General features: G+C 37.5%; 1 protein-coding gene across 5 annotated transcripts in view; it reads left to right on the top strand.

Moving 5' to 3' along the window:
- Positions 1 to 1,778: 1,778 nt before the first annotated feature.
- LOC132106606 (protein cornichon homolog 3-like) overlaps positions 1,779 to 15,397 on the top strand; it is a 28,406-nt gene continuing 14,787 nt past the window's right edge. For all 5 annotated transcript variants that reach the window (XM_059512439.1, XM_059512438.1, XM_059512440.1 and 2 more), the window contains exons 1-3: positions 1,779 to 2,341; positions 8,682 to 8,750; positions 13,146 to 13,193. In XM_059512439.1, the coding sequence (XP_059368422.1) occupies positions 2,264 to 2,341; positions 8,682 to 8,750; positions 13,146 to 13,193 (195 nt within the window). In that variant the 5' untranslated portion in view covers positions 1,779 to 2,263. The remainder of the gene's footprint in view (positions 2,342 to 8,681; positions 8,751 to 13,145; positions 13,194 to 15,397) is intronic.

Here is a 15,397-nt window from a genome sequence, read left to right as displayed (position 1 = left end):
TTCAGTGATGCCACCATTCAGCTCAGTTCAGTTTAAATATTATTTGTGCAATCATTTGCAATCAAGTCAATGATATCGCTGTAAATGAAGTGACCCCAACTAAGCAATCCAGAGGCAACACCGGCAAGGAACCAAAACTCCATCGGTGACAGAATGGAGAAAAAATCTTGGGAGAAACCAGGCTCAGTTGGGGGCCAGTTCTCCTCTGACCAGACGTTCAATTCCATGCTGCAGCAAAGTCAGATTGTGCAGAAGAATCATCTGTTTCCTGTGGTCTTGTCCTGGTGGTCATCTGAGACAAGGTCTTTACAGGGGATCTGTATCTGGGGCTCTAGTTGTCCCGGTCTCCGCTGTCTTTCAGGGCTGTAGAGGTAATTTCTAGGTGCTGATCCACCATCTGGTCTGGATACGTTCTGGATCCGGGTGACTGCAGTGACCCTCTGATCTGGATACAGACTGGATCTGGTGTCTATGGTCACCTTGGAATAAGTGAGAAACAGACTAATATTAGCGTAGATGCCATTCTTCTAATGATGTAGCAAGTACATCAGGTGTTATGGGAAGTGTTCACGGTTCCGGTTTACCTAATTAATGCCTAAAAATCCTTTAACGGATTTGGATATTAGAAGCTTTTTTATCTTTAATCTAGGTCTTTAATCTAGATTTAAACTGCAAGAGTGTGTCTGCCTCCCAACAATGTTAGGTAGGTTATTCCAGAGTTTAGGCGCTAAATAGGAAAAGGATCTGCCGCCCGCAGTTGATTTTGATATTCTAGGTATTATCAAATTGCCTGAGTTTTAAGAACGCAGCGGACGTAGAGGATTATAATGTAACAAGAGCTTGTTCAAATACCGAGGTGCTAAACCACTCAGGGCTTTGTAAGTAATAAGCAAGAGTTTAAAATCTATACGATGTTTGATAGGGAGCCAGTGCAGTGTTGACAGAACCGGGCTAATATGATCATACTGCCTGGTTCTAATAAGAACTCTAGCTGCTGCATTTTGGACTAACTGGAGTTGGTTTATTAAGCATGCAGAACAACTGAGACAGTTGAATCATATACAATGCACTGTAAATCGGTTGTGTAGCCTATATATATATATATATATATATATATATATATATATATATATATATGATTAAATAATGCATATCAGTAATTATTTATTCACATGGTAATTCTGTCGGTCTATTTGTTTGTTATGATAGATTACACAATAATATAAGTAAAATGATGTGAATTTGCCTGATTTTAGCCTTTTCAAAACGCAAGATGGCGCAAGAATGTAGTCTAATTTATCTATTCAGTGATTTTAATATTGTACTGTTATGTCTACGTTGAAATATGGAAAGTAGCTTGTCAGGATGATGTCTGACTTTAATATTAATTGATTTTATAAATATCTGAAGGATTTATTTATAGCTGTGAAAACCTATAAAAGGGGAATCTTTTTTTTAAATGACCTTCTTCTTTCTGTCAGGGAATAGCAAGTTGTGATTCCTAAAAACATACATAGACTATTGGCCATATGTTTCTGTGACTATTGGCCATATGTTTATAATGCAATCTGAAATACATGATATAGGTGTAAGGAAAATTAGGTTTTAGGGGTAGTAGGTGATAATGTCATAAATGTGATTAAATTAAATTGATTTTATTTTCATCTCAATAACTGTCGCTGTTTTAAAAATTAGTGGCAGGTAATGCTGTGAGACCTGCTTTGACCCAGGGTCTGATCTGAGTGAGACAGAGAAATAGAGAGCCAAAGAGAGAGAGAGAGAGCTCTTTAAATCCACCTGTTAGCCGGCATATATTCTTGCGCCTTCGGCTTGGGAAGGTGAACTGATCGCCAGGACCGTGTACCAGGGTTTTAACACAAAATTCTGCATTTTCAAAGTCGTCACCGCGAACGATCTGCATCTTTAATGGACTATTAATGCCGACGACACCATGCGGGACAATGTCAATGCATCATTTGCTTAACCGTCCACAAATGCCTTGATCTCGCAGGGACTTCGCAACAGTGCCGTAACTCGCGCAAAATCGGCACAAGACAGGACTTCTTGTTTTTCATTGGTGAATATGGCAAAGCGACTGAACTGAACGGAGCCGAGGTTTGCAACACACTGTTGCAAATATTTTGAAGAAGAACACGATGCTCTCCCTCTCGCGTGCCCCGTAACTGCTTCCATTCATTCAGTCCAGCTTGGCTCGAGCACCGTCTTCTCTCCTTGAGATTTTCCTTCCAGTTTCCTCTCAATTATGTTCACTTTCGCTGCCTTTTGCTATATGCTTTCCCTTGTCCTCTGTGCTTCTCTCATCTTCTTCGCGATCTGGCATGTAAGTGTTTGCATCTTTGACGTGCTTTGTGACAATATGCTGCAGAATGGCATGCATGTGTTAGAGCAGAGGTTGCTGCATCAGACAAAACTGTCTATCACCAGATGTAAAGCCTCCTTGATATTATGAATGTCTCTGGCATGTCTTACATCATCAAATTCTAAGTCCCTGATGATTATTTAAGTGTAAATTCATAGTGAAATTAGACTTAGGTCACAGCATTGGTGCATATCCTGACTTGGTGGTACCAGCTTGTGTCAGGGAAGTCTTTTGCACACCTTTTTTGGGGTTTCCCGTCTCTCTAATGGACCAAACACCTTTGTGGGCTGTTTCAGATCCTGTTTATCCATTTTCGGAAACACATACTTGTGTTTAACCCCCTTACAGTTCAACTGTACAAGCCACAGTTTGTGCCTGACCTGTTTTGATGTTACGCTGTCCTCTATGTTTGTGGACTTTATGCAAGGTGTAACACTTTTTTTTTCTTCCTTGAGGAAAGCTGCATTAAAGCACTGGCTCACATTCACAGCACTGCAAGACTGCTCTAGATTTGGGTCAGCACAGCCGTTTGCCCTAGGCTTGCTTTTGCATAGCAACAGACATTATAGCCTCAAGGGTTAAATAAGGGGTAATTATGAGGGCATCACATTTGACCCAGACCTTTCTGTAAGACATCACTGAACTCAATCTATTTCCATTAAACTGTCCTTCAGTTATTCTAAAAGAAGTTTCTTTATTTGTCAGTTATTTTGTGAGGAAGGCTGAAATGCTGTCCTCAGCGGTTTCAGCTTTTGAATCTTTAATAGATTTAATTCCATCGGCTCACAATGGGAAAATCCTGACATGTCGACCCTCGTTCACGTCTGAAAATTGAATACATTTTAGGCTTCAAGTGAAGCAAGTTTAGCATGATGTTACATAGTGTACAGTATGTTTTGAAGCAGAGTTTTATTGAGTGCACTGAATATAAAGTACATGCATTATGAAACAGCTTCCTCACTGTCCTTTAAAGTCATGCTGAAACAGTTTGTCACCAGACATATCAAAGACAGCAGCATGCGCTTTAAAAAGGACCTATTATTATAAAATAATGATTATTGAATGCCAAGACATTGGGAAATTCTGAATATCAGTGGAACTTTAGTTGATAGGTGTCCTTCAGCCAACCTCCTTGTTGTAAGTGATTCTGTTTTTAATAACACACATAAATTCTTATTTACATATACAATTATCATGCTGACAGTACTTATTAGCTGATAGCACCACACAAATGCACACAATCCCAAAGGACTATCTTGAGCTGCGGTGTGAAAAGCAGCAGACAGGAACAATATCCTATAAAGAACATTTCATGCTTTTAAGAACCCTCCACAAAGAAACTGGAAAAGCATCTACTGTTATATAATATTAGTGATTTATTTATTGTTTTAGCAAAAGTTTGGGGTTAGTAAGAGTTTAGAATTTTTTGAAGAATTAATATATTTATTTAGCAAGGACAAAGTAAATTGATCAAAAGTGACAGTAAAGACATCTAAACATTACAAAAAAAATCAAATAAATGCCGCTTTTTGAAACTTTTTATTCTATTTTATATGTATAAAAAAATATTAGGAATGCACAAATTTATAATAATAAGAAATGTTTATTGAGCACTGATTCACTATTAAAATGATTTCTGAAGGATCACGTGACACTGAAGACTGAAATAACGGCTTGTTAAAATGCTACACGCAAGTCTAGTGAAAGATAGCAAAATCCTTGAACTCTCTTACAACACCTTTTAAAAGTGATGTTTTCAAACCCTGCTAAGCCTATCTTTCTTTCTAATTATCTTTCCTTAACTTAGATTACGAGCATGGAAGAATTTGTCTGCCGTCCTTTTCAAAGGGATCTAAAGAGATGCCTAATCTGCATATTTCCCCTTTGCGGTTATTCTACATCTGAGGGGAAATGATCCCCACATTAGCTTAACTAACACTGAGAGTCAAAAGCTCCCTCAGCAGATGTTTCCAGTCCACTTTCACAGCTAGGGGAAACCAACACATTAATGCCCACAAAATGTTTGGCAAAGATGCACAGTTTAGAGCAGTATTTAACAGATTGTCTATGAATGCAGTGGTGCGTTCATCCGTGGAGGTTTAAATGTATTATTGAGATGTATAGTGGTTGTCCTAATTGTGGCACATTTCATAAAAATAATCCCACAAGCTACTGCATTTCGAAGAGCTTTTGTTAAACATCGGAGGGCAACTTGATTATGATACAAGGGGAACTGTGTTAAGGCTTACACATGCTAGCATGACTCGAATAATTCCAATATATGAACACAGTCTTTTTCAAACGGTCCTTTTAGAAACAACATCTTTGCTTTACAGACTAGATTTTCAGTTACATCTATGTTCACAAAATAAGGTTAATGCTCTGTCTACTGCATCTGAAAACAATACACCACCTACACTAAACATCACCAGTAGTGTAAGCAAAAGCTTGCTTTTACAAGAATAATAGTTTTCAGCTATTTTCCAGCTATTTTATCATGACTCACGATTCACATGATACCTGAAATGCTCTGCATTGCAATTACAGTGCTTACCGGGGGTGCTACTGAGTAAGTTTACTACATCAGAAAAGCCATACATATGAAACGTTGTGATGCAAATGTAAAAATTTTATTAGTTTACAAATTATATACTATGGAAAATGTTTTGTCATAACATAGTATTGTAACTCTCTTAATATCATAGTTTATGTGAAAAGAAATAAAAGTTGTTGGTGTTTTACTGCTAATCTGTAATATTATCTGGAATTATTTTAGTGTAATTTGGCTTACTCAGACTAGTGGTATTAGGAAGGGCTTACGCAGGCTAGTAGTATTAGGAAGTTTTATAACCCAAAATCTTGGGTAATACCACTAAGAAGTGGTATTACCACAATTTTGGAAATAATAGGCATTGGGTCAGTGTGAGGTGATGGATTAGGGCAACTGTGATATCATTTGTAGACATTACAGAAGGCAATCAAAAATAAATCTATAATTTCTCACAGCCCAGTTCCCTCTTACTGGCAACAGATTGTGTTATAATCATGACAAATATGAGAATATCACATCTAATAATTTTAAATATTAAAGACAGAGTTTACTGAGCAACAATTCTATTCTGTGCATTACGAGTATATTTATATACAAGTACAGTTCTCCAGCTTACCCCCAGATGGGTAAACTGATGTCACATAGGGAACAAAACAGCAATGTTTCCACATGGATGCAATGTGCATGTTACATTCTTTGTTGATTTTCTTTCTGGAAGGCATGTAACATATGCAGGAACATTTTGAATTTCACAACTATGATTAAGATTCATATGCTGCTGTCAGGTTTAAACCCGGCCTTATTTTAATTGAACCCGTTTGAAGTGGTTTTTATGCTTCATCAACATTAATGAAAAGTGTTCAGTTATTTATGTCACTTGTGTAGCTTATATGGTTCACTGATGCCCCTTTCACGGTGCAAGTTTAAATGTGATTATTAAAGGATGGCCAGATTTAAAACGTGTATGTAATGCTTTTTTTCTGGTTATGTAGTGGTTACACCACACACACTTATCTGACAGCCAAGCAGAAAAGCACTCAAAATCAAACCCAATTTTTACTGATTGTGTCGCCTTCAGAACTAAGAGAGGACTGATAAACTACAGGAGAGGTAGTGTAGGAGGACAGGGCAGTTTGGTCTAGAACTGGGGAAATAAGCTTGTCTTATTTGATCTAACTTTAATTTAGGCTTCTCATGCCTTTTGCATGAGCTATAGCCATGAGGCACCATAAGACCCTATTTGCTCCAATGCCCTTATTAAACGGGATAATTTCATATGCCTTTTCAATCTGTATAATTTTTGTCACATCAAACACTACTTCCACCATCATGATATACTGGATATTCATGATATATTAAAGATTTCAAGATGTTGTGAACCCAAGAACCTTTATCACATGTGGTCTTTTATTTATCTCATTCTACATTATATTAATGAATATACAGGTGCATCTCAATAAATTAGAATTTCGTGGAAAAGTTCCTATATTTCAGTAATTCAACTCAAATTGTGAAACCTGTGTATTAAATAAATTATTTGCACACAGACTGAAGTAGTTTAAGTCTTTGGTTCTTTTAGTTGTGATGATTTTGGCTCACATTTAATAAAAACCCACCAATTCACTATCTCAACAAAATAGAATATGGAGACATGCCAAACAGCTGATCAACTCAAAACACCTGCAAAGGTTTCCTGAGCCTTCAAAATGGTCTCTCAGTTTGGTTCACTAGGCTACACAATCATGGGGAAGACTGCTGATCTGACAGTTGTCCAGAAGACAATCATTGACACCCTTCACAAGGAGGGTAAGCTACAAACATTCATTGCCAAAGAAGCTGGCTGTTAAGAGAGTGCTGTATCCATGTTAACAGAAAGCTGAGTGGAAGGAAAGATGCACAATCAACAGAGAGAACCACAGCCTTATGAGGATTGTCAAGTAAAATCTATTCGAGAATTTGAGTGAACTTCACAAGGAATGGACTGAGGCTGGGGTCAAGGCACCAAGAGCCACCACACACAGACATGTCAAGGAATTTGCTGAACCATAGACAATGTCAGAGGTGTTTTACCTGGGCTAAGGAGAAGAAGAACTGGACTATTGCCCAGTGGTCCAAAGTCCTCTTTTCAGATGAGAGCAAATTTTGTATTTCACTTGGAAACCAAGACCCTAGAGTCTGGGGGAAGGGTGGAGAAGCTCATAGCCCAAGTTGCTTGAAGTCCAGTGTTAAGTTTCCACAGTCTGTGATGATTTGGGGTGCAATGTCATCTGATGGTGTTGGTCCATGGTGTTTTTTTAAAATCAAAGTCACTGCGCTCGTTTACCAAGAAATTTTGGAGCACTTCATGCTTCCTTATGGTGACCAGCTTTTTGAAGATGCTGATTTCATGTTCCAGCAGGATTTGGCACCTGCCCACACTGCCAAAAGCACCAAAAGTTGGTTAAATGACCGTGGTGTTGGTGTGCTTGAATGGCCAGCAAACTCACCAGACCTGTCTGGAGGCACCTGGAGGCACCTGTCTGGAGGAGATAAAGGTATGGATGGAGCACAACTTCCTTCAACTCAATAGCTCCAAAACCGAAGCCATCCTGGTTGCCACTTCTTACCAGATCAAATCATCATCCACAAACAGCATCACCTTTTCTGGCACCAACATTCCCCTCTTATCAACAGTCACAAATCTTGATGTAAAAATGGACTCCCAACTCACTTTTGAAGCTCATATAAATCACCTATGCAAGACCTCTTTCTATCACCTCCGTAACATCTCCAAACTCCGCCCCATTCTCACCCTCTCAGATGCCGAAAAGCTGGTTCATGCCTTTGTCTCTTCCAGACTGGACTACTACTACTCACTCAAACCTCCTCCACATACCCAGAACCAGACAATGGGTGATAGGGCCTTTTGTATTGCTTCCCCACATTGGTGGAATGCCCTCCCTGACTCCTTAAGGGCACCTCAATCCACTCACTGTTTTAAAAAAGGCCTTAAGACATTTCTTTTTAGCAATGTCTTTTTTTTAACCTGTAGCACTTTGAGATCTCTGATGAAAAGTGCATTATAAATAAAATGTATTATTATTATTATTAATTATTATTACCTGAACCCCATAGAGAAACAAGAGACCAAAGAATGCAGATGAGCTGAAGACCTGGGCTTCTATACCACCTCAGCTGTGCCACAAACTGATCACCTCCATGCCACGCCAAATTGAGGCAGTAATTAAAGCAAAAGAATCCCCTACCAAGTATTGAGTACATGTACAGTAAATGAACATCCTTTCCAGAAGGCCAACAATTCACTAAGAATGTTTTTTTATTGGTCTTATGAAGTATTCTAATTTGTTGATCTAGTGAATTGGTGGGTTTTTGTTAAATGTGAGCCAAAATCATCACAATTAAAAGAACCAAAGACTTAAACTACAATAGTCTGTGTGCACTGAATTTATTTAATACACAAGTTTCACAGTGTATTATTTCACTGAGAATAACTGAAATAACTGAACTTTTCCATGACATTATAATTTATTGAGATGCACCTGTATATATAATATGATTAATAATAGTACACAACATATTTCAGTTGTATCAGCAAGCTTAACTACTATGTCAATGAGATGCTGAAATAATGGAGGATCAATCAAAGTAATAAAAGGAGCACATATCCTTGAAAATCATACAAACGCTGCAAATTCATGTGTCTAGCCTAATGATAATGATCGTGTTCCCTTTTTTTCTTTGGGTTTTCAGATAACCGCCTTTGATGAGCTTCAGGCAGACTTCAAGGTGCCGATCGATCAGGGAAATCCACTTCATGCGGTAAGTCATGCAAATAATGGACTTGATCATTTGATTCATTGCCCTTGTCCATGGAAACATATTAGTTTGTATGCATGTGTGTGTTTATTTGTTTATGGTGGGAGTATATTTTAGCAAGCCCTCTGATCTTTTGCAGGCACCAGGTGTGTTGCCTAGCCTACCCCAAACTCTGAAACATTTCCTGTCATCCGCAGCATTGCATGAATAATCCATAGAGCAGCTGTCTATGTGTTGTCTTTCCTCTGCTGGAGGCCCTGGCAGATTTAATCTCGCTAATTAATTCAAGCTGAGGCAACTTTTCCAGCTTTTTGGATGCACCAACTGTTATCCAAAAGTTTAGAACAACACTGTCAATCTAGATGTCAGCATTGCAAAATAATTTACATGTTTGTGCTTGATACCTCGCCTGGCTATGTAGTGACAGAACACAAAGCAAGAGGCACAGGCAAATGCAGATATTTTTGGTCTTTTGGACTTTGTGTCAGAAAGTCGCACTCAGAAAGTGGCACTGTGACGTGTAGACAAAGTATCTGAGTCACGTATCCGCTCTACACAAAACTTCTGTAGTCATAATTTATTGTTGTCTTCCCAACAAATTGTCAAAGTAAAAGATACACACTCTCTATGTCACCCACCCCTCTGTCAGACTGGAGGGAACAATGGAGGATCTGGAAGGTGGGGGTGCTAAAAGATTGATTGCCTCCTAGCTGATCTCACCACCCAGTCAAGTCAGTCTCACACCCTGCCTGGCTAATTGGTGGCTTCTGTCAGTTTTCCGCTGGGAGGAAGTCAGGACTTCATCCTGTGATTCTCATTGGAGCTCTCCTTATGACTCTAGTCTGCGCAGTAGTGCTGCAGTCACTGTGTACAGTCCCTCAGGCTCCTTTTACTTCTGGCATTAACATGCATTTCGTAACCAGACAGCAAAATCATTTCTTTATGAGTAGTTTTTAGGACTAATAATTTTTTTTGTTTTGTTCTTTTTTATTTCCGAGGGTATGTTTTATTATGCTTATGCTGTTTGTATCAAAACAACCGTGTCTACGTGTACCCTGTGATCAGCCATACTTGAATGGCTATAAATATTAATTTGTTCCTCAGAAACTGAGGGGGGAAAAAACAGCAGTATTGGTAAAGATAACTATGAGACTGGCCTTGATAGTACTTGATAGTAAAAAGATATTAGCATAAGATAAGACAGAATAGAGAATCTTGAATTAAGTTTATTTTTCTAACCCCACTGGCAAGCAGTTTTCACCTTGTTTAAGCAAAAAATAATAGCAAGAATATATAAATAATACCAGAATCAGTATCACTCTTCGTAATTACATTTGGAAAATAGCATTTTTCTTGTTTTAAGCATAAATCTAACAAAAACCAGTGAGGGTTAAACGTTTGATACTTTAATATCACGAATAAATCAGAGAGCGAGAGTGAGAGCGAGAGCTAGCAGAACCATCACATTTAACTGCCCTTGACTTCCGCTGCCCGGCTAATTCTGTGGAGGCATTCAAGACATAATTCTCCAGCAATTAAACACTTCTGATGCTATTCTTTTATAAGATTCTCTAATAATCCTTGATGAGCTTTCTTTATGCGTTGAAATAGGCATCTTTAATGTTAACGTTATGAGCTCATTAGACTGAATTTGTATCTGCTGCGCTGCTTGATGCGCGCAAGCTTTTAATATTTAATCATGCTAATGTTCAACATAGACATTACTATGCATGTGACTGATTTCAATGTAAAACAACACGAAATTAGAGGTATCGTTATGTTGCTTGAGAGTTGAAGAGAGTTTTATAATCCAGATGTTTATCAGCAGCATGCACAACATGAGCAATCCAACACATCAGTGTTTTTAGATTTACTTTTGTAGAGACGTATAAGCAACATTCAATACACTGTAAATCAAACTCGGTGCCAAGCTTTAGCTGAGCTACAGAAGGACTGATAAAACATTAGTTAATTGTCTACTATTCAGAACTTATGGTAACAATATTACTCCCACATCATTTTTCGATTTAACATTAGACAAGCTAGAATTATTCATACAATCATTTATTTTCATAAAAGTAAAAAAGTGTAAATTACTGACAATTTATTTTTCTGGTTTCTAAAACAGATTGTGGTCAGTGAAAATTGTTTGCAAATGAACCCCTACGTAATGTATTCTAAGCCATATTTTATTATAAATATGTTATTTTTTTTAAGTTAAATGTTTTTGTTCATGGTTTGAGTATGAGGGGATGCCAAGCAACATATCCAAGTTGGCATCTGCCTAATTTGGGTATTCTCTAAATTGACCAAAATTAGTTTGTTCAGAGGCTCAGCTTTTGATCACATCTGTTCATGCTCTTTTCATGCCATCATTATAGATGCTGAATATTATTTGTGCTACAGAGATGACAGACACAGTTCTGCTGTGTTCGCATTTGTATGTCCGTCAAGGATTACCCATTTGTACGATGCAGATTGCATGGCTCAAGAGCATAATTTTCTCACTGCTGTATTGACTCTTGTCCTATATTTAATATATTGTTTATACTGTATGCCAGCACTTGTCAGGCAGAATTTACCCTGACGAATATTTCAAAGGGAGCTAAGTCTAATTGCCTGCTAATTAAAAGTGCTGATATGGCTGCAGTTATCTCCAGTCGCTATAGCTGCCAGTTGAATATATTTGCATGCTGTTGTTGAGGAGGAATGGTGTGAAAAAATATCTTAAGCAAATTTGGATGAACTAAAATGAGGTGCGGTCCAAAAATAGGCTGAGAGTTGAGTGCAACTTTCATGGATGTTTGGTGTAATCTCTGAAACACAGCTGTGTGCTGGAACAAGAGAGTGGGAGGTTGCCAATCAAAGCCTTGAAAAAACTGTTTAAAAATGCACTGAGGAAACTTTGGGAAAATAGTTGCATATCAATTACTTTTCACAAATTCATCAAATAAGCGCAATGCAACATTTTTTACTAGTGGAATTATTTGTGTCTTTGATAAATATATTACAAGATCATTGTAGTAAAACTGTTTTAATTAGTAATATATACATTTTGAATAAATATATTAATGTAATTTATTACATTTAATTATATTATGTTAATATATTTAATCAGGCAAGTTTTTTTTCTTCAATATATTATACTGCATATTATTTGACCCTGGATACATCTTATATTAAATGAGAAATAAGGTTAATACAACGTTTTTCTCCCATGTATCTGGAATACAGTGTAAAAAAAAAAAAATTAAATAAAAATAAAATTTCTTCTGTCTGAAAATCATTTGTACATGTAAAAACAAATGGGAAAAGAATAGGCTACAGCATCATCATTAGTTTGTGTATGTTTGTACTGGTATATATGTGGTGTGTATGTATGGTATATGTGTTTAATGACATGGGTACTACAACGTAAGCAAGGTTTATGAGAACACTTCCTGTGTCCCTGTAAAGCAAAATGCTTTAAAAAAAACATACAAAATTCATGTCTTATGAAATTCAAAAATTGCCAGTACTTTTCTGTAATGGGTAGTTTAGGTGTGGGGTTGGTGTAGGGCAATAGAAAATACTGTTTGTACAGTATAAAAACCATTATGCCTATGGAGAGTCCCTGTAAACCACAAATGAAAGTATGTGTGTGTGTGTGTGTGTGTGTGTGTGTGTGTGTGTGTGTGTGTGTGTGTGTGTGTGTGTGTGTGTGTGTGTGTGTGTGTGTGTGTGTCAACTGATTAACTAACACTTTTAAGGCAAAGTGCTGCCATTTTTCTTCTGTGTTACTCATGTAAGATTTATTTGTGCCTTAACATACATCCATATCCATACATGCCTCCTATTGAGTTCTGTTGCTTTTTGTGCTTCAAATATGAAAAATTATTCCATAGTGCATATATGACAGAAAAGGCATAAAGATCTCCTAGATCTTCCATTGCACACATTTATGATAAACCATAAACTTCTATGTCTGGGCTTGTATAAATAAAAAATACATTTTGAAACACTGTTCCCTGGAGAGTTCTTGTCACATGACCCGCGGTGCGCTTGCTTGCGGCATTCTGAAAAGTTGAGATGTTTTTAACTCGATGCGGTGCGGACGCGCCTGGAAAAAACGGGCGCCTACATTGGAAATAACGAACTTGAGCGCGCAAAACACGCGATATGTGAACGGCCCCTTAGGCAGCATTGCATGTCAAAGCCATAAGTACTGCCATAAAAGCAATAAATTCTGTGCCGCAGACACCTATTGTGTCAATGCATATACACGTTTAAGCCTAGTTAAAATTGACTACTCCTGCTTCTTTGATGCATCACATGTGTGGCCTTCATACCGGTTTTGTCCTTGAGACTGGCATTTTAGGTGTTATGGGAGATTTAACAGATATTTATTTCTCTTAACAGCGTGAAAGACTTCGAAATATTGAGAGGATCTGTTGCCTGCTGAGAAAGGTATGTAACGTCTTTATCTGTGGGGGGTGGGGGTTAAAGTTAAACCCATCCTGATTGACAACTTTACTGAGCATTAAAGGGGACGTGTACTGTATATTATATTATATTATATTATATTATATTATATTATATTATATTATATTATATTATATTATATTATATTATATTATATTATATTATATTATATTATATTATATTATATTATATTATACTGGAAACTAGTGCTTACATTTTTCAGTATGCTGCAATATATGCACGGTTATATATGGCTATATTGGAGAATTTATTAATTAAAGGTATTATAAAGTGTTTCCCACACCTACATGTGAAACTGAGCTCATTCTATGTGTTTAAATATTTGAATCCAAGCACTATCCAAGTTACAGAGGGAATATATATATATTATGCCAACATCAGCAAAACACCTTTAAGAGTAATATGTCTGAAGGTATGAGGCTCGTCTAGAGTCCCAGCTGCTCCGTGTGCATGTGCACTTTGCAGAAAAGGTTTCCGCTGTCACTCAGTTTCACCTGACTGCAAATGAAAAAGAAAACACTTCCTGACAAAAACACTTATCCAAGCAGAGTCCACAATGGTGACTTGAGCTGAATTGCCTTTAATTTTACAGACACATCATTTATAAACAGTTTATAGCTTGTGATTGAACAAACCACATTTAAAGGCAACGAATGTTTTTAATGCTAGCTGTTTCCCCCTCCGTCTTTGTTTTTCGGTTGGGGTCTTCATGTACACAGGGCATGTGGTTTGTTTGTCATTTATTATCATTATTAATTATCTTGGTTGTAAACATTAGCTTAAGGCTCTTATCGCTTCCCAATGGGCCACAGTGTCTTTGCTATGACTGACATGAGCACAGTGATAATTTGTCAGAATCAAGCCAGAGAGTAAATAAACAATAGTGCATTTTCATTCTGAACAGGTAGTCCTATAACAGATGGTGTCTCTTTACTCAGCAAGTAAGAAAGTTTAATATATTTGTGCATAGGAGAATAAACATATACCTAGCAGAGTTTTTGTCAGTGAGACAATTTTATTGCAGAGTGAATCTGTGAATTGTGCATCTTTCCAGAATGAGACATTATGCTCACAGGTATTCAACGCTAGGGTGACAAAAGCTAGCATGAGATCATTTATTTTCTCCCACTAAAGGTGCAGAGTATTTTTCACAGCTGAAAAACAAACATGCACATTTTCTCATTTTTGTTAGCCCGGTATAAATGTCAGTTTTTGGCCTCAGTGTCATTGTGTGTATTCACCAAAATGTCTGGATTAAAAAAGAGAGAGAGAGAGAGAAAGGAATGGTGAGTCAGTCAACTTAGATTCTGTCAGACAAACTTATGCTGAGTCACGCAAAGTTTCCTTGCAAAGCACCAGCATATTTTTACACAACCTTACATTTTTCACTTTGTTATATTGCAGCCATTTGCTTAAATCATTTAAAGGGATAGTTCACTCTCAAATTAAATTTTGGTATGTTTTAGCTTACCTCAAGGACATCCAAGATGTAGGTTTCTTTGTTTCCACAGTATTTCCCATTTTGATATTTTTAGGTCAAACCGTTCTTGTCTGTGACTCATATAATGGAGGTCTATGGTCACCACCTCAAATAGCAGGCACAGAGGAGTCCAAATTAAACAATTCCCCATCGTAAGTACACATTGATGACCTAAGACATGAAACCAGCTGTTTGTGTAAGAAAAAGAACAGTATTTATATCGTTTTTACCTCTTGTACACAACCACGTCCAACTGATCTGAGTGCACGAGTGCTTCCTGATGTGACGTGCGCGCACGCTCTGGCTTAGTCTGCGCAAGCACGGAGAGCGCTGGAAGTGATCTCTCGCGCATGAACGTCACTCATTGTTTACTGTTTACCACACGATACACCACCAATCTGCACTGTCTGAAATATAATGCAGTAATTGTAATTAATTAATTTGTTTATAATGCACCCTACAATCGTTGCGATTATAATAAAAATACAACACATTACTCACTCTATTGACAGCGTGCCATTGGGTCCCTCTGGCATTGGACCTCGCCTCCAGTTTATACGTGGCAAACTAAACACAACGTGCAAAACGATGCGTCTCAACAGCGGAGAAAACTCAGGATCTTCAGTCAGACAGGTGTGTGATGCGATACTGTCAATGTCCTCGTTGTCGTCCTGTAGTTGTTCCATTC

This window comes from Carassius carassius, chromosome 27 (genome assembly GCF_963082965.1).
Source record: "Carassius carassius chromosome 27, fCarCar2.1, whole genome shotgun sequence".
In the NCBI taxonomy this organism is placed as follows: domain Eukaryota; kingdom Metazoa; phylum Chordata; class Actinopteri; order Cypriniformes; family Cyprinidae; genus Carassius; species Carassius carassius.
This window is presented reverse-complemented; position numbering and strand designations above follow the sequence as displayed.